Raw genomic sequence first — 25,000 nt, forward strand, 5'->3', positions numbered from 1 at the left:
ATAAAGTACATCTTTTTCCAGCATCACACACACATCACATGACCTCTAACGAACCGAGACGAACCGACCGCCAGTGAAAGTGACCGATTATTCTGTCCTTCATTAATGCAGGAAATTGTAATAATGGATTTGCTTTATTGACTCCAGATGTTGTTATGTTCTGGCAAAAATGTAAAAGCGATGAAATTTTCGTCTTATTTCTTGAATGTATGTTGTGTATCAGTGAGAAGTTTAATATTGTGAAGGTATCTGAACTGAGTTTTCTCTCTACACGACTGCGCTGCTCCTCAACATCAGGAGGAACTGGTAAGATGTGCAGACTGGTTTTTACTCCTGACTTTAACCCCTGACCCCTGACCAAACCCTGCTGCATGTGACATGTGACTCTGAAAGGTCTCTCACCTTCATGGTCCTGTTTCTCCTCTGGTTCCTGTCATGCATGACGTTCTCAACACCCTGATTTCTTCTCTGACGTGATGTCAGATTTGTCCTCGCTCAGTCTGGACAGTCTGGTGTTTTAAAGTTCCCGGGTTCTTATAGACGTATATTTTTTGCAGGAAAGCTCCAAGATTGTGAAATGGAGATGTTTTACGTAAATGCAGCTGAAATGTTGAAGAGCTGAAATAAGATGTAATTTCACGTTAATCATCTGTAGCTTTTTTTTTTTACCTCTCAGGATCTCACTGCACTGGCCAAAGAACTCAGAGAGCTGCGCTCTAACGAGGAGACGAACCGACCGCCAGTCAAAGTGACCGATTATTCATCGTCCAGTGAGGAGTCTGAGAGCAGTGAGGATGAGGAGGGAGAAGGTGGAGCTCATGATGGAACAGTGCCAGTCAGTGACATCCCTCGCATCATGTGAGCATCTTCCTCTTTTATTCTGATTTAGAGTAACGATGGAGTAAATGTTGAGTCAGGATCCTGAGGCACAGGAAAGTGGCCGAGGTGCAGAAGATGATCCTTCATCACACTGAGGCATGTGGTTTTAGTTCAGAAGTGAAAACGCTTTATTCATCACTTGTTTAGTAAAATATTAATATTTTGTGTCCATCTGAAGTAAAAAACCTCCAACACATTTACTGATTTACTTTATTCATATGTAAATATGTTGATTAAGCCACACCCACAAGACTCCATAAATGGCAACACACTCAACAATAGTAGCATCACGTATTATAGCAGGGGCCCCCAAACTATGACCCCCACAACGGCCCTCTGAACAATGCCACAGACGTATTTTGAAAATGTAATTTTATATAAATTTTTTACTCGTATTACATCTGTATTTAATAATAAAGGGTGGATTTTAAACGAAAACGTCTCGTAGTATTAATAGAGGTCGAGGCACCAATAGTTGATCACTGGAACTATCGCTGAAATCCACTTTCACTCGACCCTATAGTTATTAACAGACTAATTATTTTTTAGATTCATCGACCCACAACATTCATAAGTAAATAAATGTTAAGATTTGAATAGCAATGAATATAAAGAAGTGATGATGACAGTAATAATGCTGTTTTAATAGGTGATGTATCTGTTATAAAGAGTCGCTCATTTGTCTTTACGGTGCAGAACAAAATAATAAACTGATCCAGTATTATAAACACACAGTAGCTCCTCCCCCTTTTAATACACTGCATTACTAATGGTGTGTGAATGATTCCTGCTCGGTTTCTCCTCCTGTTCGCAGGCCGTCAGCAGGTCAGAGTGTGAGCGAGGCGTTCGGGGCTCTGGTAGGTCCTGAGGACTCTTACGACGAGTCTTACGGAAACAATTCGAAAGACAGCACCCTGATGATGAGAGAGGTAAGAACATGAACATCTTCACCATCACATCACATGACCTTCTGACATGATGATGTCAGTGACATCATCTTCAGAAGAACTCTGTATGAACTCCAGGCAGTTCTTTTTTCATTCATTAGTTTTCTTTTGCTTTATTTAGTATTTCATTTTTTCCAACGTTGTGATATTTTGTGATCTGAGTGCTGATTGGCTGTAAGGGTTGCTTCATTGCTCAGATTCTAACAGCAGGTGGCGCTGTGTCGGTGACATAGCAGGTGTCAGGGGCAGCAATAGCACATCTTTCTCTCTTCCTCTCCTGCAGATGTTTGGGGAAAGAAAACGCTCCGGTCATGCCGAGAGCAACGGTTTCCCTGGTAACGCCAATCTTCCTGATCTAGTGCAGCAAAGCCACTCCCCCTTGGCCACACCCAGTGAAGGCCCAGGGCGCCACTCCAGTCTGCTTGGGCAGGACCTGGACTCTGTGGCTGAAGTAGGTTACAGTGCAGCCTATTAGTCCGAGCCACAATGCCTTCTGACCTTTAACCTCTAACGCTAACCTGACCCCGACCTCGCTAACCATCACCATGCGGTCTGGTCTAAAATAAGGCACATATCTCTACATAAGGCTGTGCTTTCTGTAGTCTCAGGGACGCCCTGCTCTCGCCCGGTTCCAGACTCGCGCCCCTTCCTGTCTCGTCCTTCGCTTGTCCTTCCTCAGGATTCCTTTGGAATTATTTTACTCACTCATGCATTAAGGTTTTTTTTCCCCCCAAAGCCATTTATAAACGCATGAACCATGAGTTACGCCATGTATATAAAACGCTTCTCACCTTAATAATCATCGCTGTGTGCTCACTAACCTTAAAAGATCATTATGTGCATGCATAGTGCTTGTTATAATGCTTACAATGAATCCTGTATAAAAAACACATTATAAACCTAACATGTAGCCTTCATAACACCTTATAACACTTTATAATGTCTCACACAAGGCATTGATGATTATACTTCAATATGAACTTTGTAATGCATTATATCATTACCTCTTTAGATGTACCACAATGCTCGAATGCATTATAACCTGCCACAGGCACTGCTTTTGGGTTATAGTGCATTACAACATTATTGTATGTAATCATCAGATGTTATGAAGTGTTATGAAGTGACCTAACGTTATGATGTCACGTGATCATGCTTTATAAAGTGTTCTGTAAGGCATTAGAACATTAATGTACACTAGTGTGCTGTAGCGTAGCTGCAGATGTACAGTACACTGCTGTATACCGTGTTCTTATGACTTCATGTTATAATGCATTATGTAGTGTAGCTGTGATACACTAATCCTTCATAAAGTGTTACATATGCAGTTATAATCTCTCATTAACACTAATACACCTTATTTCATGCATAATAAGGTGCTGCGCATGCTATATCCATCCCTATATAGTGTTTATATTGTGTTATTAAGACAGGATTTATAGGAAGTGGTCGGTGTACACAGCAGTGTTGATTTGTCACGAGTGTTGCCTGGAACACCAGGTGTGTGGTATTAACCCCCTTCTCCTCTCAGCAGTATGGGAGCGGATCCAAAGCATCTTTCACACCGTTCGTGGATCCACGAGTCTACCAGACTTCTCCAACTGAAGAAAACAGTGAGAACCCAGCAGCAGGTTCTCATCCCTGTGCTTTAATCTCAAAATCTGTAACCAGTCAGTCATAAATCTGAGTGATGCTCTTCAGCAGAGTTAGAGTATTCACTAGATTGTGTTTTTCTCACCTTTAGCTCTCACAGTCGACGAGCTGCTGAGGCAGGAGCAGGAACAGGAGCAAGCTCGGCTCAACGAGGCTCGAAAGATCTCTGTCGTCAACGTCAATCCCACCAACATCCGGCCGCATAGTGACACGCCCGAGATCCGCAAATACAAAAAACGATTCAACTCCGAGATCCTCTGTGCTGCTCTGTGGGGTGAGTCTCAAACATCAGCTCACCTCAGCTCATCTCACCTCATGAGTGTTTATAGCTGCTATAATGTGAAAGAGAACAGGAAGTGATTATTTTTACAGATTCTCCTGACGTTAATAGAACCGGTTGTTGATATAAATAATAATAAAAAAAATTAAAAAAAAGAGAAATAAAACACATAGGGACGTGCTGTCATAGGAAAATAATGAAGTGTGTGTGTGTGTGTGTGTGCGTGCGTGCGTGCGTGCGTGCGTGCGTGCGTGCGTGCGTGTGCGTGTGTGTGTGCGTGTGTGTGTGTGTGTGTGCTGCAGGTGTGAACCTGTTGGTCGGGACTGAAAATGGACTGATGTTGTTGGATCGCAGTGGTCAGGGGAAAGTCTACAACCTCATCAACCGCCGGCGTTTTCAGCAGATGGACGTGCTGGAGGGCCTCAACGTTCTCGTCACCATCTCCGGTGAGAACAAACACACGATTACTGGACATAAAGTCACGTGAAAAAAAATAATTATACGATTTTTATGTATCAGGACAAAATAAAAATCCTCTGGTCCATATCAGGTCTTAGAATAGAGTTAAATACAACCTCAGATGAACAACAACACGACACATTACACCAGGTTATTATTTATTTTACAAAAATGTAACTGAAATTGAGGAACCTTTTGTGGAAAAACTGCTTCCATAGGGTTTCAGAGGCTAATTAGCATAGCTCCGCCCCTTTGCTTTAATGGCAGTCAGATAAAGACTTGTATGATTTCTGTTGTGATTTCGAGTTTCAGACGGCGATTACTAAAATGACTGTTGTGTTTTTCTTCAGGCAAAAAGAACAAGTTGAGAGTTTACTACCTGTCCTGGCTCAGGAACCGGATCCTCCACAACGACCCTGAGGTGGAGAAGAAGCAGGGCTGGACCACTGTGGGAGATCTGGAGGGCTGCGTTCATTACAAAGTCGGTATGTTCTGTTCTGATCCGTTCTCTCACTGCAGTCAGGTTTATATTGGTATTTAAATTATATTTTAATTTTTATTGAAACTCATGTTGGTGTGTTTACATCTGAAAGTGAAATATGAGAGGATCAAGTTCTTGGTGATCGCCTTGAAGAACTCGGTGGAGATTTACGCCTGGGCTCCGAAACCGTATCACAAATTCATGGCTTTCAAGGTAAGTGTGATTTCTACATGAAGCGTGTGTGATTTCTACATGAAGCGTGTGTGATTTCTACATGAAGCGTGTGTGATTTCTACATGAAGCGTGTGTGATTTCTACATGAAGCGTGTGTGATTTATACATGAAGCGTGTGATTTCTACATGAAGCGTGTGTGATTTCTACATGAAGCGTGTGTGATTTCTACATGAAGCGTGTGATTTCTACATGAAGCGTGTGTGATTTCTACATGAAGCGTGTGTGATTTCTACATGAAGCGTGTGTGATTTCTACATGAAGCGTGTGATTTCTACATGAAGCGTGTGATTTCTACATGAAGCGTGTGTGATTTCTACATGAAGCGTGTGATTTCTACATAAGGCGTGTGTGATTTCTACATGAAGCGTGTGATTTCTACATGAAGCGTGTGTGATTTCTACATGAAGCGTGTGTGATTTCTACATGAAGCGTGTGTGATTTCTACATGAAGCGTGTGTGATTTCTACATGAAGCGTGTGATTTCTACATGAAGCGTGTGTGATTTCTACATGAAGCGTGTGTGATTTCTACATGAAGCATGAAGCGTGTGATTTCTACATGAAGCGTGTGTGATTTCTACATGAAGCGTGTGTGATTTCTACATGAAGCGTGTGATTTCTACATGAAGCGTGTGATTTCTACATGAAGCGTGTGATTTCTACATGAAGCGTGTGTGATTTCTACATGAAGCGTGTGATTTCTACATGAAGCGTGTGTGATTTCTACATGAAGCGTGTGTGATTTCTACATGAAGCGTGTGTGATTTCTACATGAAGCGTGTGATTTCTACATGAAGCGTGTGATTTCTACATGAAGCGTGTGTGATTTCTACATGAAGCGTGTGTGATTTCTACATGAAGCGTGTGTGATTTCTACATGAAGCGTGTGTGATTTCTACATGAAGCGTGTGTGATTTCTACATGAAGCGTGTGTGATTTCTACATGAAGCGTGTGATTTCTACATGAAGCGTGTGATTTCTACAGCGTGTGTCTGCGTGAATCGGAGTTTTGATATTTATCGTGTTTCATTGTGAGACGTGAGGAACCTGCACTGATCAGCGTTTATGAGGATAAAGTGATCTTACACGTTACTGATGTTTGTGTTTGTCTCTCTGAAGTCCTTCACTGATCTGCAGCACAAACCTCAGCTTGTGGATCTGACCGTAGAAGAAGGTCAGAGGTTAAAGGTCATCTACGGCTCCAGCGTTGGGTTTCATGTCATAGACGTCGACTCGGGGAACCCGTATGATATCTACATCCCATCGCACGTAAGTGACGGAGCGCTGAGAGGAGCAGCTCTTCCTCTTCCTCAGCCTGAGACAGGATGCTTCCTCTTTCTCTTTCACAAGGGCTTTGAACTACAGACGTTTAATGATGTGCAGAAAACAGTGATGAAAATAATAATAATAATATAATTTAAAAAATAATAATAAATTCAACACTATAAATATTTGCATGCTTTAATCTTTTCTAAAAATGATTGGCACCTCTTGATAATAGTGTGAATTAAACCCTGAGAATAAAACGTTGTGCATGGAAGCATGGACTGAGATCTTCTACACCACCATCTTCAGCCTGGTTTGATGTGTGATCTGTGTGCAGTTTAAAGAAATACACCTCAGTGCTCAGATGATTGTGTACAGAATATCAAAGACTGGTCCTTATGAAGGGTGCCAATACTTTTGGAGTTGACTAGTGGGAATTTATAGTGTTTATTTTAAGATGGTTATGATGAAGTATGTGATGTTTTGTGTTTTTGCTCAGAGCAAAACATTTCCCCGATCTACGACCTTTGACCAACAAAACCGTGTGATAAAGTGAACCAGAATAAGCAGAAAGTTTTGGCATCTCCATGTCTGTGTGTGTGTGTGTGTGTGTGTGTGTGTGTGTGTGTGTGTGTGTGTGTGTGCGTGTGTGTGCGTGTGTGTGCGTGTGTGTGCGTGTGTGTGCGTGTGTGTGCGTGTGTGTGTGTGCAGGTCTCTTGTTATCAGGAGACTTTATTGTTGCAGCAGTTTCTCGCACCCTGCCAAGCGAGTGGGAAAAAACATCTCCTGTAGCTAATATTGTGCTGGTGCTTGTTACCCGAGGCTGACGGTCCCCAACCCCTTCCCTTCCCTTCCCCGTGTTCCTCCCTCAGATTCAGGGCAGTGTCACTCCTCACGCCATTGTGGTGCTCCCCAAGACCGACGGGATGGAGATGCTTCTGTGTTATGAAGATGAGGGAGTCTATGTGAACACATACGGCAGAATCACTAAAGACGTGGTGCTACAATGGGGAGAGATGCCCACCTCTGTTGGTAGGTCGTGGTTGTTTATTTCAAAATGATCCCGTCTCCTTTTAGAACCCTGAGGTCCGGGTGCTACAGGAACCTGCCCGCCACACCACCAGCTGCCAGTTACACCAGACGAACTGAAGTTTCTTTCTAGTCTATTTCTTTAGATAACAAACACAATTTATCACCTTTATGATTTTTAGAAAGGGAAGAACACATAGAGTACAAGCACACTCATTTACACCACAGTATTCATTTATTTATTTGTTTGTTTGTTTGTTTGTTTGTTTGTTTACTATGTAAATCATTAAAGCCCTAACGATAGGATTGGAGTTAGTCTTGGGATTATGGTTTATGGTTAGGGGTTGAGGTTAGAGGTGGGATAGTGTTAGGGTTAGGATTAGGATTAGGAGTTAGAGTTGGGATTAGGATAAGGGGTTAGGCGTTTTAGTTGGTTTAACTGTAGTTAGGTTAAAGGGTTAGAAAGGTTTGAGTTAGGGTTAGGTGTTTGAGTTGGGATTAGGGTTAGGGGTTTGAATTGGGGTCAGAGTTAGGGGTTTGAGTTGAGATTATGGTTTTGAGATGGGATTAGGGTTAGGGGTTTGATTTGGGGTTGGGGTTAGAAGTTTGAGTTACTTTTAGGGTTAAGGGTTGAAGTTGGGGTTAAGGTTAGGGGTTTGAGTTTGGGTTAGTGTTGGGAGTTAAGGTTAGGGGTTTGAGTTTGGGTTAGTGTTAGGAGTTAAGGTTAGGGGTTTGAGTTTGGGTTAGTGTTGGGAGTTAAGGTTAGGGGTTTGAGTTTGGGCTAGTGTTGGGAGTTAAGGTTAGGGGTTTGAGTTTGGGTTAGTGTTGGGAGTTAAGGTTAGGGGTTTGAGTTTGGGTTAGTGTTGGGAGTTAAGGTTAGGGGTTTGAGTTTGGGTTAGTGTTGGGAATTAAGGTTAGGGGTTTGAGTTTGGGTTAGTGTTGGGAGTTAAGGTTAGGGGTTTGAGTTGGGGTTAGTGTTGGGGGTAAAGTTTAGAGGTTTGAGTTGGGGTTAGGGTTGGGTGTTTGATTTGGGGTTAGGGTTAGATATTGGAGTTCCTCACATCTCCAGGGTCCTCAGTTCACTTGTGGATCTTTTGTGTGCAGTACTGTTGTGTTTATGGGCGTGTCTGTGGGTTTGTATGTGGGTGTGTCCATGAGTTTTTATGTGAGTGTCTGTGGGTGTGTATGCGGGTTTGTATGTGGGTGTGTCTGTGGGTTTGTATGTGGGTTTGTATGTAGGTGTGTCTGTGGGTTTGTATGTGGGTGTGTCTGTGGGTTTGTATGTAGGTGTGTCTGTGGGTTTGTATGTGGGTGTGTCTGTGGGTTTGTATGTAGGTGGGTCTGTGGGTTTGTATGTGGGTGTGTCTGTGGGTTTGTATGTGGGTGTGTCTGTGGGTTTGTATGTAGGTGGGTCTGTGGGTTTGTATGTAGGTGTGTCTGTGGGTTTGTATGTAAGTGAGTCTGTGGGTTTGTATGTGGGTGTGTCTGTGGGTTTGTATGTAGGTGGGTCTGTGGGTTTGTATGTAGGTGTGTCTGTGGGTTTGTATGTAAGTGAGTCTGTGGGTTTGTATGTGGGTGTGTCTGTGGGTTTGTAAGTAGGTGTGTCTGTGGGTTTGTATGTAGGTGGGTCTGTGGGTTTGTATGTGGGTGTGTCTGTGGGTTTGTACGTAGGTGGGTCTGTGGGTTTGTATGTGGGTTTGTCTGTGGGTTTGTATGTAGGTGGGTCTGTGGGTTTGTATGTGGGTGTGTCTGTGGGTTTGTATGTGGGTGTGTCTGTCGGTTTGTATGTGGGTGTGTCTGTGGGTTTGTATGTAACTGTGTCTGTGGGTTTGTATGTGGGTGTGTCTGTGGGTTTGTATGTAGGTGGGTCTGTGGGTTTGTATGTGGGTGTGTCTGTGGGTTTGTATGTGGGTGTGTCTGTGGGTTTGTATGTAAGTGAGTCTGTGGGTTTGTATGTGGGTGTGTCTGTGGGTTTGTATGTAGGTGTGTCTGTGGGTTTGTATGTAAGTGAGTCTGTGGGTTTGTATGTGGGTGTGTCTGTGGGTTTGTATGTAGGTGTGTCAGTGGGTTTGTATGTGGGTGTGTCTGAGGGTTTGTATGTGGGTGAGTCTGTGGGTTTGTATGTGGGTGAGTCTGTGGGTTTGTATGTAGGTGTGTCTGTGGGTTTGTATGTAGGTGTGTGTGGGTTTGTATGTGGGTGTGGCCTCAGTAATATTTTAGTTTAGGTGAGAAAGTGTAATATTTATTTATTGTCTCTGTAGGACATTAGTCTAGATTACACAGCTGAAGTTCATCTGGTGCCACTAGCTGCATGTTTAGGAGTCTTTCTTTCTTTCTTTCTTTCTTTCTTTCTTTCTTTCTTTCTTTCTTTCTTTCTTTCTTTCTTTCTTTCTTTCTTTCTTTCTTTCTTTCTTTCTTTCTTTCACACACACACTATGTTGTTCTTAAAGCCGGGTTTACACTGTATGATGTGAAATAAATTAAAAATATACATAAAATAATACTTTGCAATGTTATAATGTAAAATAACTTGATGTGATTAATTGTGACCAAAGAATTAAGGTACAGACAGTGTGTGTGTGTGTGTGTGTGTGTGTGTGTGTGTGTGTGTGTGTGTGTGTGTGTGTGTGTGTGTGTGTGTGTGTGTGTGTGTGTCGGTCTACACAATTCACACAGAGTAAACCCGGCTTTAGTCTCTCCGGAACTTCACTCTTTTCCTTCACACTCAGTTTAGACTCAATGCCCTTTTTGCCTCCACCCCCCCCCCCCCCCCCCCCCACTTGCCCCCTGACTCCTCCCAGCTCTGGTGCAGTGTGTTTCAGTGTGTTTGTTATTCATTGTGTCGTTTTTTTATGTCTTATTAATGTTGTTTATGTTTATTAACTAACACTTTGACTGTTGAACGATGTATTTTGTTACGTCTTTATGTTTTCCATGTGAATATGAAAATGTCTATTCCCTGTTCTCAAAACCTCCAGTGCATCTTTTACGGCATGATGAATGGATCTTAAATGCTCTGTGTGTGTGTGTGTGTGTGTGTGTGTGTGTGTGTGTGTGTGTGTGTGTGTGTGTGTGTGTGTGTGTGTGTGTGTGTGTGTGTGTTTAAAGTAAAGGATCCATTACAGGACACAGGATCCCATTAGACCAATCAAAGATGCAGATTTTTTTGTAAATGTCTTTAACGATGATCCATGATGAGATCTGTGTCTGGAGTCTGTACGATTAACTTTTCCGCGTTCGGTGTTCTTTCACGTCTTCGTCTTTAAATTATGTGACTAGGGATTTATTTTGTGGATCAGACCGGCCATTTAACTACACATTATTTATTTATTTGTTTATTTGTTTATTTATTTATTTTTATTTATTTATTTTTATTTGTGGATCCAAAACATTAAATATAGAGAACAAAACTCTGCTTCTTCAATCTTTATACACTAAAGCTCTTCTGATCTGATCTTCTGTTTAGAGAAGTTTTACAGAATTTATTCAGAATTACTGACAGTTTATTATTTAAGTTATTATATTTATATTTATACATAATACTAAACTTTTTAATGGATATAGAGGAGAAATTCTTCATCGTAATTACAGCACACATTTTGAGACGTTTTGGCTCAGAAACTGCTGCAATAATGACCTCCTGCTGGTGTTGGGTGTCATGAGCAAGCTGGTGTTTTTGCACTCGGGTTCGGTTCGGTTCGGTTCGGGTTGGTCTCCGGTTGCTGTTGCCGTCAGAAGTCGTCGAGGAGCGGGGGGGGTTTTCTCACAATCCTGTGTTGTATTTATTGCTCTGAGAGTCATCACTGTCCTGTCCCATGTCCTGTGTCCTGTTTCCTTCCTGTTTCTCCTGCAGCCTACATCCACTCCAACCAGATCATGGGATGGGGAGAGAAAGCCATTGAGATCCGTTCCGTGGAGACGGGACACCTCGACGGAGTTTTCATGCACAAGCGAGCTCAGCGACTGAAATTTCTGTCAGAGAGAAACGACAAGGTACACAAGAGTCCTGAAGTTCCATCAGAATTAATAAATGCAGGGAAAGTTCCTGGTGTTCAGAGTCGGGTTACGCTCCTGATTGTTTCCACTTGAAGTGTGTATTTTCACTCATTAAAAATTCATGTACAGTGGTACCGTGACCTACGAGTTTAATTGGTTCCGTGGACGAGCTCGTATCTCAATTTGCTCGCACATCAAATCAGTTTTCTTCATAGAAAATACTTTAAATGCCATTAATCCGTTCCAACCCTCAAAAGGACCCCGTTTTTATGTCATTAAATCGAAAAATACATTTCATAATAACACATCTTGTATAAAAACACAATAGAAAGAGTATGTAAAGATATAATAAGGTTTTACGCAGTGTATTTACCCTGGAGATGAGACGAGTTGAGCTAACGAAGACGCTGGCGGAGGTGGTGCGGGGGAGGGGGGTAGAGGGAAAACTCGTTTTTTACTATAACTCCTGTACACTACGTATCCCTAAACTTACATTTTTTTACTTTCTCTTCTTTGCTTATCTTAATTTTTGTCACATCTTCGCTTTCTGGCTTCGCTTCGCCATCTAGCGGCGGCGTCTCGAGCTCGTACCTCAAGTTTTTGCTCGCGTAACAAAGCAAAACATCGACCGAGTGACGACTCGTACATTAATGCGCTCGTAGGTCAACGTACCACTGTAAAACTTTCTGAAATTCTGAGAATGAGATGAAATGAAATCATCGCTTTGCCTCTTTTTTTTTGCAGGTCTTCTTTGCCTCGGTCCGATCAGGAGGCAGCAGCCAAGTTTTCTTCATGACCTTGAACAGAAATTCTATGATGAACTGGTAAACCCCGTCCACACACCTGCAACGCCCCTCACACGTCCTACCCCTGCACATGTCCCAAGTCCTTCTTCCACGTTGTCTCTGTGGATGTGTTCTGTTGTTTTAAGTGACGGGGAACAAGTGAACGACAGGAAGTCGCTTTTCAGAATAAATACTTTTAGAAAATAAAGAAATCATAAATGAAATTAAGGCCAGGAGCCGCTCCAGAGAGCCGAAGTTCATCTCACATCCACACCAAGCTCCGACCGCCGAGAGAAGAACAACCACCTCGTGTACCCAGAATTCCTTGTGGCTCTCGCCTGCAGGGTTCTTGTTTTTTTTTTAAACATGGTTTATGTTTTTCTGGAGGAGAGCAGAGACGCAGGACAGAGCTGAAGACATGAAGACGAAAAGTCAAGAAAATAAAACCATGTTGCAACTGTTCAGACCCTTCCGTCATTTATTACTGTGGGTTGGACAAAATAATTATCTGGAGAGGAGTGTGTGTGTGTGTGTGTGTGTGTGTGTGTGTGTGTGTGTGTGTGTGTGTGTGTGTGTGTGTGTGTGTGTGTGTGTGTGCACGCATTTCATGAATTTATTTCATTCTTTTGTTATTGCATTTCATCACACTGTAACTGTACAAATGTTTATGTAACGTTTGTATGTTTTCATTGTATTTCTCTGTGTGTGTGTGTGTGTGTGTGTGTGTGTGTGTGTGTGTGTGTGTGTGTACTCAGTATCCATAAGTATGAAAAGCATCACACTATAGTTAAGACAAGTTAAAATGTGTGGATGTTTTGTAGTGGAGGACGTCATACAGTAGAATTTGGGGAAATTAAAGTTTCACTTCTCATAAAGATGATGATGATGATGATGATGATGATGATGATGGTTCAAGTTTTCTGAATGTCGTTGCCCGGGTGCAATAAAGAGCAGGAGGTTTGGGATGTGATGTGTGTGTGTGTGTGTGTGTGTGTGTGTGGAGGAGGTTTTAGCTCAAGCCTGAACATAATCTGAAGCTGTGACCTTCAGGTGTGTGTGTGTGTGTGTGTATGTGTGTGTGTGTGTGTGTGTGTGTGTGTGTGTGTGTTTTTATAACGCTTTATTAAAATTAAAAAAGGAATGAGTTTGGTGCATTCAGCTTCCTCTAAACCTACCTCATTTCCTTCCTCCAGTCGTTCGATCACGAGTTTGAGCTCATGCACATCATTAAACCTCATTACAGAATAGAAACACAGGAATCTCGCCTGAGTCCCGTTTCAACTCATTCTTTCTGCACCTTTTTTGTGATTCCTGCTGTGAACTATTACTTAAAGGTTAATAATATTCACACATTCAGAAGCAAAGAAAACAAAACAATAAATACACATGAAAATGTGAGCCCTGTCACCACAAACGGCGAATTGTTTATGAAAATGTGTTGCATAAAAGAAACTGATTCAATAAAAATACAGTTGAAATTTAAAGACTTTCTATATTTGAAAATTGAACATGAATCTTGGAATCAGAATTTCAGGTTGAGTCTCTCGATCATTCAGGAGATTTTGCGAGCTGAGGGCAAAAATATTTAACAACTAAACGTTATGTCTTTACTGGAAAATATAAACGTGGGCATCGAGGTGTGTATCACCGGAATAATACACTTTATTTATTAGAGTTTCTCTTAGTTTTAAAAGAATATTCTAGTTTTTATTTTACAATTTTTTTTTTTTTTTTTTTTTTACAAATTCCACAATATAGTTTTTTCATGACAAAGTGCAAACTGGGGATAAATTCAAAGACAATCAGGATCAGAAGTATTACTGAGCTGGTGCCGTGACCCGGATGTAATAATGTCTAATAGAATCAAATTCAGATTATCTGGAGAAAAGCATTACACCTGTACGTGCGTGTGTGTGTGTGTGTGTGTGTGTGTGTGTGTGTGTGTGTGTGTGTGTGTGTGTGTGTGTGTGCATGAGTTTCTTCATGTCTGTACCATTACATTTGTGATTGCACCTTCTCCTGAATATAAAACTGTGACCCGAGTTCAAACGTGTTGTCTCAATTATTATTATTATTATTATTATTATTATTATTATTCCTAAAAGTTTGTTTTATTTTATTCGGCGTTTCAGCTCTGATTCAGTCTGTTGATACTGATTTGCTGTCTCCTTAAATTTCACAATATATTGTAAAATTACACAAATGTTCCTATTCGGTTATTTACTGTTTGATGCAGAGTGAAAATACCTAACCATGTTTAATATTTATTTAAAAATGATATACATGTCTATGTATCTTTTTGATTTAATCTTTACTTTAGTAAATTGAAGCTGGTTTTAAACTGTTGGTTCTGAAATTGGATAAAAAAACCCAAAACAAATCCAGTGAATTTTTCAGAATAAAGATGAAAATTCTGTAAATGTGATTACAATGAAATTGTGTATTTGAACAGTGATGTACACTCTGATGCTTCCATACCTGACAGAGTTTCCATATTAATAACTTATTTCATATTTCAGTAAACATGCTTATGACTCTTATGGCAACTAAAAATGGACAATAAAATATAGAGTGAAATATCAGAGCAATGAAGTAAATATTATATATACATAATGCCATAATTGGATTGTATATGCAAACAATATTAAAACAATATTCTGTTATTGTCAATTTTACTACAATTCTATTTACAAAATGAATTTAATTTAAAAAAAATTTATTTTGATGTTTTATTTGAATTTCTTTTCCCTATGGTCATTCCTTCGATGCTTCCAAATAATTAAATGTTACGATAAAGAACGATACATTTTTATTTTAGTTACTGTTGAAAACGCAACACTAGGTCTGCTGTCTGATCTCGTCTAATCTGTGCCTGGTTCATTTAATGTCCAATCTACTGACATTATTTGAATGTAAAACACATTTTTTATTTTAATTAGAATAATAATCTAACAGAGAAAGCCTGTGTGTGTGTGTGTGTGTGTGTGTGTGTGTGTGTGTGTGTGTGTGTGTGTGTGTGTGTGTGTGTGTGTGAAACTCCACTCCAACATGATGGTTTCTGTACACCTGAAACTGAAACACCACTGGGTTTGTCTTTATGTTTGGAAGCAACAACTTTATTACTGATTTTTTTAAAGGTTTTTTTTATAGCTGTATTTGGGATTAGCTCGTTGGTCTGAAAGTGCTGAAATCTATATTAGAATGTCAGAGATGTTTAATATCAGTGCTTTATGTAATATCACTTTATCTCTCTCTCTCTCTCTCTCTCTCTCTCTCTCTCTCTCTTCTCTCTCTCTCTCTCTCTCTCTCTCTCTCTCTCTCTCTCTCTCTCTCTCTCTCTCTCTCTCTCTCCTTTTATCCCAGTACTGTTTAATGCTTTTTTTCTGTTTTTCTTTATAAACTCGATGCTGAATTATAGCCAAAATGATGTATTGAGACTTTTTTGTATGGTGATGTTTTTTCTGGGTTTGTTTGTTTTTTGGGGAAAATCTCTCGTCATGTGAATATTTGGAGGAAAGCCTGAAAGGAAACAATGTTGATGTAAATGAAAAGAAACCTAACACTCATCACGTTAGGACAAAGCTAGGATTATTAGCAATAAAGTGTATTGAGGATTTTTGTTCAAATATTTTTTCTGGTATTTTATTTCAGTCTGAATTTGGTAGAAAAATAAATATTCAAAATGTTTAAAATTGCTGATTGTTGACTCCAGAGTTTGGGCTGCAGGATGTCCAGGTGCGAATGATGCAGATTATACACTGAAATATTCACAGTTTGTTCCCATGTAACATAAAGCATTAGAACTTTGCTGTTTTTTAATAAATTGATGTATTAAATGACAATCTTCTGCCAGTTTTTTATTATTTATTTATTCACAGATAGTTCATTTCTAACCCTATATTTAAAGGTATTTATTTTGCTTATTTTTTACTTCTTTTTTGAATCCTTAGTAATACAACACAAAAGCATAAATGTTGAACGTTGCTTAAGTAACGACAATAGAAATATAAAATCTCACATCATTTATTTTTAATGACAATCCAGCTTTATTTTAACAGTTACATCACCGAACCAGGCAGATGTCTGATATAGGATGTTGATTAGCCTTTTTTTTAGATGGTAAATAACTAAAAACACTATAAAAAGCTTAAAATATAATGTTAGTTGCCGTTGTGTTTAATCTGATGATAATGTCATTTAGATTAACTAATTTAGTTAGTATTATTATGGGGAGTGGGAGTGGTGGTCCACAGCTTTGGGCTTTGGATTTAGATTTGTTTTTGCTTTGTTTTACTTGATGTTTAATACAGTGCAGATTTATATCATTAAAAACATGCAGGTGGTTTATTTAAAAAAAAGGACAGGGGAGTATGGAGACGGATAATCCACTGTGGAGACCCCTAATGCGAGCAGCCGAAAAAAGAGAAAGAAGAAGAAGAAGAAGAAGAAGAAGAAGAAGAAGAAGAAGAAGAAGAAGAAGAAGAAATTATTGAATTACATTTTTGCTTTTATTCTTTTTCTCCATCCATAAATAACGCCGCCTGTGTATCTGCGATTTGCCAGCGGTGGCGCTGTTTCTCTGAGCCTGGGCGTGTAACAGAGAAGAAAAAAGAAGCCCCGCCTACTACGCGGATGCCGCAGTAAAATTGGACGCGCATGCGCGCTGACATTCCTTTTTTTCTTGGAAGTAAGTATTGCATAGCGCGTGCGTTTCTCTTGTTGGGGGAGAAATGAGCGGTTTTTGTGGTGAAAGTTCCGGTTGAAGCGACACCCGGTGTGTTTCATCAGCGGGACTCAGAGATAAGAACAACCGCGGCGCTTTTTCACGGTGTTAAAGTGTGTTAAACGGCGGCGCGGTGTTTATCTGGGACTTGTTTCAGGAGTAAGTTAGTTAGCTGAGTGGCTAACCTCCCTCGCGCACGAGGCCTTCCGCGCGCTCCCGGTCACAGGAGCACTGAAGCCCGGGTTAAGATTATTATAGCATATTTTTTGACGTTGTGGGTTAAAAAAGAGATTATAATATTCCCACAGGGGTGTTGGATTTAGTTAGCGAGTTATCTGAGGACAGTTTTAGCGGAGAAACGCAGATGAGTGTGTGTCTGAATGGAGGTGAGCGCTCGCTCCCGCTAACAGCTTTTTATCTCAAAATAAATCCTCATTTAAACTTCACTTAATCCGTCATTAATACAATTCGAGGTGAAATTTAGTGTAAAATCTTCAGTTTTCTTTCCCCTCTGCTGTGAGTGAGTGAGTGAGTGAGTGAGCTCCTTCACATGGCCTTACATCTCTCCCGGTTCTGAAGTCAAATTAAAGTTTCTTTAATGCTCTGGTTTATTACTTTTATTCCCTCAGGTGTAATTAAACCTGTTATAATACAGAATAACAGTTTCATGTCCCGAATGTCGGTGTGAAATTGAGGGGTTATAACCGCCGGCCTTGGGGCGTGAAAAGCAGCACCATGATGCGGCAAGTTCAGCAGCCGGAACTTCATTTTCACCCCCCGAAGTTTGTGGTTTGTGGTGTTCAGGTATTGAAGCCGTGTGTAAACGAGAGAAATGGGTTAGTTTATGTCTCTGATTGATTTGTGATCAGTGAGATGAAGGTACATTAAAGCGGCGGTGTGAAACCGCATGCTGTGATGACGTCAGCCGGTACTAAGTTGGGCACGAGCTCGTGTTGAGTGTTTAGGACACGCCCCGTTTTGTGCACTAATTTGATCAATAATAAACATCAGATTTGTGCCTCGGTTTATGTACATTTCTGTAAGCTGGTATAAAGGTGTATATACTGAAACACTTCTCTCACAGCTCCAAAATCACTTTTCAGCCCCACTGTTAATTCCATCTCCATCTCTTCCTGACTTATCAGTAACTACTCAACGTACCTTTTCCAGTCCTTCATGGAGATAATCATAGCACCGCTTTACTCAGTGATCTAATTTAACCTCCAGTGTAATCTCTTTCTGGTCTTTTTCTTCACTCTTCTTCAGTGCCCCTTGATTAGATCCCACCATGGCAGATCCAGATCTTGATTTCACCAGTGGAGATGCCGGGGCGTCTGTGACCTACCCACAGCAGTGCAGCGCCCTGCGCAAGAACGGCTTCGTGGTCTTGAAGGGTCGTCCCTGCAAAATCGTTGAGATGTCTACTTCCAAGACCGGAAAGCACGGCCATGCTAAGGTCAGGAGGAGATTCTGGCTGATGGATCAGTTACTGCTAAAGCCATAATAAATGTTAGAGGGAAAGACAACTAGTGCATTGTTCACTTTAGGGTGTTGGACCTGATCAAGCAGCTCTGGTTTACATTCTTACTGCACAACAATCCCTAAAACACATGTTTATGAGGTGTTTGTTTTATAGGAAACTTTAAACGCACTCTGTTCAGTTTCTGCTCGAGTAGGTCACTCAGTATCATTTATATTTAATTCCCTCAAAAGAGACAGAAGATGAAATTCTGTGGTGCAATAAATGTCTGTGATGGTGAATATTTCCCTCACTTTCCCTGCAGTCTCTTGCATTTGATCATGATTATAATTTTTGAACAGTGAAATGTAAATGTATTGCACATGGTGGTTTAGTGATGTGACTCGTCTTCATTTCATTTGTTTCACGATGCACAAAATACCTCAGGGTTTTAATCAGTCGTCCTAACAGCATACGTGTAGTGTTGTTCATGTTAACCCTCATATCGTCCACGCATGAAGGTTTTTGCTATAAGAGAATTATGCTTGATGTGTAAATGTTGGACAGTCGTACAAATAATTTCACTGCATGTATGTGACTAATAAAATCTGATTGAATGAATTTATTGTGATGTCAGTATTATAATCAGTCCTGGTGGTATTGATTCAGCAGTTAATCATGAATTCAATCTTTAGTGTTCAGTGATTTTACTGTGTAGTTATAAAATGTTCTCTGGTTTCTGCAGGTTCACCTGGTTGGGATCGACATTTTCACTAATAAGAAGTATGAAGATATTTGTCCCTCCACCCACAACATGGACGTGCCGAACATAAAGAGAAACGACTTCCAGGTGATTTAATCTGAACTGTGTTCATTTGTGGCTTTCAGACTTGAGGGACCATGATTACTTTATTCACCCTGAATGGAAATTCATGTCGGGGGATTCATGATCTGTATAAAGCTAAAAGAAATTTCTTTAAATTTGTCTTGGATATGAATTTATTAATTTTTTTTCCAGCAATAAATGTGATCTAAGTTAAAGATTTCTTGATTTCTGCTCCCAGCTTGTGGACATCAATGAGGGGTTTCTGTCTCTAATGATGGACAACGGTGATGTGCGCGAGGACCTCCGTGTTCCTGAGGGTGACCTGGGCAAGGAAATTGAATCAAAACACAGTGCTGGTGAAGATATGATGGTCAGTACACATGTGAAGTGCAGTCATGAAAAATATCTTATTTGTATATAACTGACTTAATATTCCAGATTATTTTATTTTTGTGCTCTTATTATTCCTGAAAGAGGATTGAGGAGACTAATCTCTCTCTCTGTGTCTCTCTCTCTCTCTCTCTGTGTGTCCCGCTCTCGCTCGCTCTTTCTCTCTCTCTGTGTCTCTTTCTCTCTCTCTGTGTCTCTTTCTCTCTCTCTGTGTCTCTTTCTCTCTCTCTGTGTCTCTTTCTCTCTCTCTGTGTCTCTCTCTCTCTCTCTGTGTGTCTCGCTCTCTCTCTCTCTGTGTGTCTCGCTCTCTCTCTCTCTGTGTGTCTCGCTCTCTCTCTCTCTGTGTGTCTCGCTCTCTCTCTCTCTGTGTGTCTCGCTCTCTCTCTCTCTGTGTGTCTCGCTCTCTCTCTCTCTGTGTGTCTCGCTCTCTCTCTCTCTGTGTGTCTCGCTCTCTCTCTCTCTGTGTGTCTCTCTCGCTCGCTCTGTGTCTCTCTCTCTCTCTCTCTGTGTGTCCCGCTCTCGCTCTCTCTCTCTCTGTGTGTGTGTCTCGCTCCCTTTCTCTCTCTGTGTGTGTGTCTCGCTCCCTTTCTCTCTCTGTGTGTGTGTCTCGCTCCCTTTCTCTCTCTGTGTGTGTGTCTCGCTCCCTTTCTCTCTCTGTGTGTGTGTCTCGCTCCCTTTCTCTCTCTGTGTGTGTGTCTCGCTCCCTTTCTCTCTCTGTGTGTGTGTCTCGCTCCCTTTCTCTCTCTGTGTGTGTGTCTCGCTCCCTTTCTCTCTCTGTGTGTGTGTCTCGCTCCCTTTCTCTCTCTGTGTGTGTGTCTCGCTCCCTTTCTCTCTCTGTGTGTGTGTCTCGCTCCCTTTCTCTCTCTGTGTGTGTGTCTCGCTCCCTTTCTCTCTCTGTGTGTGTGTCTCGCTCCCTTTCTCTCTCTGTGTGTGTGTCTCGCTCCCTTTCTCTCTCTGTGTGTGTGTCTCGCTCCCTTTCTCTCTCTGTGTGTGTGTCTCGCTCCCTTTCTCTCTCTGTGTGTGTGTCTCGCTCCCTTTCTCTCTCTGTGTGTGTGTCTCGCTCTCTCTCTCGCTCTCTTTCTCGCTCTCTCTCTCGCTCTCTCTCTCTCTCTCTCTCTCTCTCTCTCTCTCTCTCTCTCTCTGTGTGTCTCTCGCTCGCTCTCTCTCTCTCTCTCTCTCTGTGTCTCTCTCTGTGTCTCGCGCGCTCTCTCTCTCTCTCTCTCTCGCTCTCTCTCTCGCTCGCTCTCGCTCTCTCTCTCGCTCTCTCTCTCTCTCTCTCTCTCTCTCTCTCTCTCTCTGTGTGTGTGTCTCTCGCTCGCTCTCTCTCTCTCTCTCTCTCTGTGTCTCTCTCTGTGTCTCGCGCGCTCTCTCTCGCGCGCTCTCTCTCGCTCTCTCTCTCTCTCTCTCTCTCGCTCTCTCTCTCTGTGTGTGTGTAGATTACGGTGCTCTCAGCGATGGGTGAAGAGGCTGCAGTCGGCATCAAGGCCTTTACCAAATAGGAAGATCAGGCGAGAGAGAGAGCGCGCTCGAGAGCGAGAGACTGGGCTGCTCAGGCTGCAACATGCACCACATTATCTCCTGCTTTTTGGTTTTGTTTCTTCAAAGCTCTGGCCTTCAAACACGACCTCACAACTCCTTACGCACTCTGGGGTGGTTTTGTTTTGGTTTTTTTTTATTTAATCCTCCTTCCAGTGTCTCTGCTGGAATTTTTAACAACTTAATTTGTGTAGGTTGTTTTTTTTGTTGGTTTTTTTTTTTTTTTTTTTTGCCATTCTGTCAGATCCAATATTTTTAGGTTCGTTTTATTCAATGTATTATTTTTTTCATTCCACTCTGTCCCGACTTTATGGTGTTGGTTTGGCCGTGTACATTCCTGAAAGTTCAGCTGGGATTGTTTTAGGATGAGATTAAACACTGATGTGATTAAACACACAACAGTTTGTAGAATTTGATGCCTTTCAGTGGAATTTATGTGCTACACATGTTAAAGATGTGAAGGAAACAAACGGCTCTTACTGACTCTCACACACACACACACACACCCTATTTCCCCCACACTGCCTTAAGGGTGCCATACTTTTTCTTTTCTTTTTTTGGGGTGGGGGATAAATATATTGGTTGGTTTTGTATCTGCACTAAAGGTCAGTTCTCTCAGTTGATGCCTTTTACCCAAAGTGAGATGTGAGTGTCCTGGTGGTTTAGCACTTTGTAGTACTTTGAGTACTACTGTAAACCCTTTTTTTGTTTGTTTGTTTGTTTGTTTCCCCTCTAAGAATTTTTTTTATTTAATTTTTTTAAAGTAAAATCACTAAGACAGAATTACATTTCTGTGGAATTTCTAAGCGCCGGTCTCCATTGTGACAGACAGGAGGATGTGATGGCCATGTGCGAGTACCTCTGTAACGCAATAGCAGCCTGCTTCTGGCTGTCGGACAACTTTAAATAAAGTGTTGAAGCCTGTTTGTGTCTCGGGGTGTTTCCAGGAGCAATGTTTGACTTTATGGTGTTATGTGTTATATGTTTTAAATGTGAACCTGAATTTATAAATCTGAGGGATGAGGTAAAGAATGTGATAAAACAATAGATTTCCTGCAGACTGAGGAATTTATTTCAGAAAGGAAGCTCATATTTTTTTTAAAGTCTTGAAGGATTTTCACATTCAATTTTTTCCCCTTTAAATTTATTCTTAAAGAATTTAACCTCATATATTGTGTTTAAATGCTTTTTAATGGTGCATTTTAATGATAGAATGAATAAAAAGCTCAAGCAAATATTGATCTGTGTTCTAGAGGTTAAAGGGGAGATGCAGCAGAAAGTATTTACTGGTGAAAGTGCAGGCTGGAGCTGGTGGTGTTTGTCACCCTGAATTTCATTAATAAAGGGTTAAATGTCTTTACACTGATATTAAGGCAGTTTTTTTATGAAACTTTTCCATCAAAAGAGTAATGTAGTACAATTTACATATTTATTATCTGTACTTTTAATAAATAAGTGATTTCTGGGGGTTTTTTTATGATAAAAGTGGTTATGATGGGACAGGAATAATTTAATGAATATTTGTACAAAAATGTAACAAAGGGGATTGATGCAGTCACTACATGAGCTTGTAATTATTTACCCAAATAAATAAAGTCGTACAGACTGTTTCACACACGTTATTTCATTATTGATTCCAGTTTGTTTGTTTTTTCTGTAACTCTGAGCTCCAGGTGTGAAATGAAAACCTACAGTAAATGCTTTATTTCTGTGTGTGTGTGTGTGTGTGTGTGTGTGTGTGTGTGTGTGTGTGTGTGTGTGTGTGTGTGCGTTCTCCACCCGGCTCTCAGACTGCTGTAATTCTGGAAGTAAATTGGTTTGAGGACATCTGACTCATCGTTCAGACTATAAGGTCTGAACTAATTTTCATTTAAACATGAGCTGATCTGGACTGAGTTTACTGGAACAGGACTGTATTAAACACTAGAACCGACCCTGAGTGCAGTGCAGTAACAGGCTCTTCTTCTCACTGCTTCCACAATGTCAGAAACACGATTCTATGGGACGTCTTTGGAGGCAGGAGCATGGAATTTTAGGAGACCCAAAACCTGTTCCAGCTCCATTCAGATCTGCTTTTCATGGGTTGGACTGAAAGATCTCGTGCTATAAACCTTAATGAACACTTTTGAGATGAATGTGAACGCTGACTGCACCCCAGACCTTCTGACCTTCTCATCTTACCTACACTTTACTAACACCTGTAAATATTTCATAGCTGAATAAATCTCCATAAAATACAATATCTAGTGGAACATCTCAGAAGAGTGCAGGTTATGGAGAAAAAAAGGCTGCATTTAAAAGATTATAAATAAATCAACACGTAACCCATATAAAGTAAATATAAATTAATGATAAACTTGTAATGAAACCAAACTGTATTGATTTGTTTATTGATACACGAGTTTTTTTTTTTTTTTTTATCTTTTTATTATATTTATAGGATCAATAAGGAAGAGGCGGGGATTTTGACGCCGGCCCAGGTCAGTGAACGCGCATGCGCATTGTCGTCACTTCCTTTTCAACCTCGCTCTCATCAGCATGGCGCCGGTGTGTATCTTCTCTGATCTTCTCTGATCTTCTCTGAACCTCTCTGGTGCACTTTTTACTGAAAAGCATGAATTTAAGGCGCTGTTTGTAGTTTCAGCACATATTCAATATCTATAAAGTTGAATAAAAGTGTGATTGCGTCATCAGAAAGCGACGCAGGTTAATGTGGAGTTGGTTAGAGCACGTGCAGGGCAGAGACCGGATTAATCCCCGAACAGGAGAAAACTAACACCAATCACATCGTGCAGTTTATTTCAGTCAAATATACAGATAACAAGAGTTAATATTTTTATTATTTTTAATAAAAAAGTGCAAAACTACTTATTTTATTAAGAGTTTATTATTAATATTATTATTAACATTTGTGAACATTTTACATTTTTACACTTTTATATTTCATTGGTTTAATTTATTAGTCAATTAATTTTGCCACAAATGAAATGAGTTTCTCTTAGTTCCACTCCTTTTGGGTAATAAATGTGTGTTTAAGGAGTTTTTCTATTTGGAGAAATTAATTAATGCTGTAAATTTTAATAATTGTAGAGATTTTTGTTATTTAAATTAATACTCGTGTGTATTGTCATTAAGAAGAAAACAGTTAGAAATCAGTAGAAAAATCATCAAAGTAAAGACGTTTCACACGTCAGTGTCCTGGCGATTCCCCTGGACGCTGGACAGGAGGTGGGAGAAGGAGACTGATCTCCAAACGATCATCTGAACTGGAGAACGAAACTGTTCAGTCTGAGCAGTAACATAACAGCTGTAACGGAGATTTCCCCACTGGGGGACAAATAAAGGTCCATCTTCTCTTTTTCCAGAAAAGACCATCTGTAGGGAAGAAGAGCCGAAAAGGAGCCGCGTGGAAGTTCACGTTGGACTGCACCCACCCTGTGGAGGACGGCATCCTCGACTCGGCCAACTTCGTAAGTGTGACGCCGTTAAAGATCAATGCTTATGAATATAACTGCAGTAAATGTTTGTGTGAATTTAGGCATCACTAATACTGTGGGGGAACTAGGGTTCTCTTCCCTAGTGCTGGAGCTAGGGTTCTCTTCCCTAGTGCTGGAGCTAGGGTTCTCTTCCCTAGTGCTGGAGCTAGGGTTCTCTTCCCTAGTGCGTCATGTTGTCATGTCACTAACAGGAGACGTTCCTCAGAGAGAGGGTAAAGGTTAATGGCAAAACCGGGAACCTGGGGAACGTGGTGCAGATCGCTCGGCTGAGGAACAAGATCAGCGTCTCATCAGAGAAACACTTCTCTAAGAGGTGAGCGAGAAGAACAATCTGAACTACAGTAATTATGCTGTTAATTGCAAAAGTTTGTCAAAGTAAAAAGCGAGATTTGTAACAGAGGAAAGAAGTGAAGAGGAAACGATAAAGGAACCCCATGTTGAAACCCAATGCTTCAGACGTCCAGTAAAAGCGAGTCTGCTCCTGAAGCCGGGGGTTGAGACCTGATTATGGGAACGTTTCATTCCTGAATCTAAACAACTTTTGTTTCAGGTATCTGAAA

General features: G+C 40.8%; 3 protein-coding genes and 1 long non-coding RNA gene across 10 annotated transcripts in view; all 4 read left to right on the forward strand.

The window, feature by feature from the left end:
• The window catches only part of tnikb (TRAF2 and NCK interacting kinase b), a 56,069-nt gene extending 40,218 nt beyond the window's left edge, over positions 1 to 15,851 (forward strand). The window contains exons 20-31 of the mRNA XM_083530445.1: positions 677 to 858; positions 1,694 to 1,808; positions 2,110 to 2,277; positions 3,361 to 3,457; positions 3,571 to 3,753; positions 4,062 to 4,205; positions 4,569 to 4,703; positions 4,812 to 4,912; positions 6,053 to 6,202; positions 7,072 to 7,231; positions 11,082 to 11,221; positions 11,969 to 15,851. Of these exons, the coding sequence (XP_083386571.1) occupies positions 677 to 858; positions 1,694 to 1,808; positions 2,110 to 2,277; positions 3,361 to 3,457; positions 3,571 to 3,753; positions 4,062 to 4,205; positions 4,569 to 4,703; positions 4,812 to 4,912; positions 6,053 to 6,202; positions 7,072 to 7,231; positions 11,082 to 11,221; positions 11,969 to 12,052 (1,659 nt within the window). The 3' untranslated portion in view covers positions 12,053 to 15,851. The remainder of the gene's footprint in view (positions 1 to 676; positions 859 to 1,693; positions 1,809 to 2,109; positions 2,278 to 3,360; positions 3,458 to 3,570; positions 3,754 to 4,061; positions 4,206 to 4,568; positions 4,704 to 4,811; positions 4,913 to 6,052; positions 6,203 to 7,071; positions 7,232 to 11,081; positions 11,222 to 11,968) is intronic.
• On the forward strand, positions 7,971 to 11,075 carry LOC310719448. Of its 3 annotated transcripts, XR_014531489.1 has the most exons (5): positions 7,971 to 8,599; positions 8,732 to 8,995; positions 9,092 to 9,117; positions 9,404 to 10,278; positions 10,337 to 11,075. It is a non-coding gene; the product is annotated as an uncharacterized lncRNA (long non-coding RNA). The 3 variants fall into 3 exon arrangements; XR_014531490.1 differs by lacking the exons at positions 7,971 to 8,599; positions 8,732 to 8,995 and having other exon boundaries at positions 9,050 to 9,391; positions 9,438 to 10,278; XR_014531491.1 differs by lacking the exons at positions 7,971 to 8,599; positions 8,732 to 8,995 and having other exon boundaries at positions 9,050 to 9,151; positions 9,212 to 10,278.
• Positions 15,852 to 16,584: 733 nt separating the features above from the next.
• eif5a (eukaryotic translation initiation factor 5A) lies at positions 16,585 to 21,867 on the forward strand. 5 transcript variants are annotated; one of them, XM_083529358.1, is made up of 5 exons: positions 16,585 to 16,696; positions 17,999 to 18,188; positions 18,937 to 19,041; positions 19,256 to 19,387; positions 20,844 to 21,867. In XM_083529358.1, exons 2-5 carry the CDS (start codon positions 18,021 to 18,023, stop codon positions 20,904 to 20,906), a joined length of 468 nt encoding a protein of 155 aa, XP_083385484.1. In that variant the 5' UTR covers positions 16,585 to 16,696; positions 17,999 to 18,020; the 3' UTR covers positions 20,907 to 21,867. The 5 variants fall into 5 exon arrangements, with proteins under 5 accessions (XP_083385484.1, XP_083385485.1, XP_083385486.1 ...); XM_083529359.1 differs by having other exon boundaries at positions 16,693 to 16,891; XM_083529360.1 differs by having other exon boundaries at positions 16,693 to 16,845.
• A 1,487-nt stretch (positions 21,868 to 23,354) lies between these two features.
• The window catches only part of rpl22l1 (ribosomal protein L22-like 1), a 1,849-nt gene continuing 203 nt past the window's right edge, over positions 23,355 to 25,000 (forward strand). Inside the window, exons 1-4 of the mRNA XM_083529577.1 lie at positions 23,355 to 23,490; positions 24,309 to 24,413; positions 24,632 to 24,753; positions 24,991 to 25,000. The exon at positions 24,991 to 25,000 is cut by the window's right edge and continues 203 nt beyond it. Of these exons, the coding sequence (XP_083385703.1) occupies positions 23,482 to 23,490; positions 24,309 to 24,413; positions 24,632 to 24,753; positions 24,991 to 25,000 (246 nt within the window). The 5' untranslated portion in view covers positions 23,355 to 23,481. The remainder of the gene's footprint in view (positions 23,491 to 24,308; positions 24,414 to 24,631; positions 24,754 to 24,990) is intronic.

This window comes from Silurus aristotelis (genome assembly GCF_946808225.1).
Source record: "Silurus aristotelis genome assembly, chromosome: 25".
NCBI lineage: Eukaryota > Metazoa > Chordata > Actinopteri > Siluriformes > Siluridae > Silurus > Silurus aristotelis.

What these genes read in the sequence shown, in the direction of transcription:
- eif5a (XM_083529358.1), top strand. Translation starts at nt 18,021, where the DNA reads ATGGCAGATCCAGATCTTGATTTCACCAGTGGAGATGCCGGGGCGTCT. An exon ending in TAAAGAGAAACGACTTCCAG is followed by an intron (nt 19,042 to 19,255) that starts GTGATTTAATCT and finishes TTCTGCTCCCAG; the next exon opens with CTTGTGGACATCAATGAGGG. An exon ending in GTGCTGGTGAAGATATGATG is followed by an intron (nt 19,388 to 20,843) that starts GTCAGTACACAT and finishes GTGTGTGTGTAG; the next exon opens with ATTACGGTGCTCTCAGCGAT.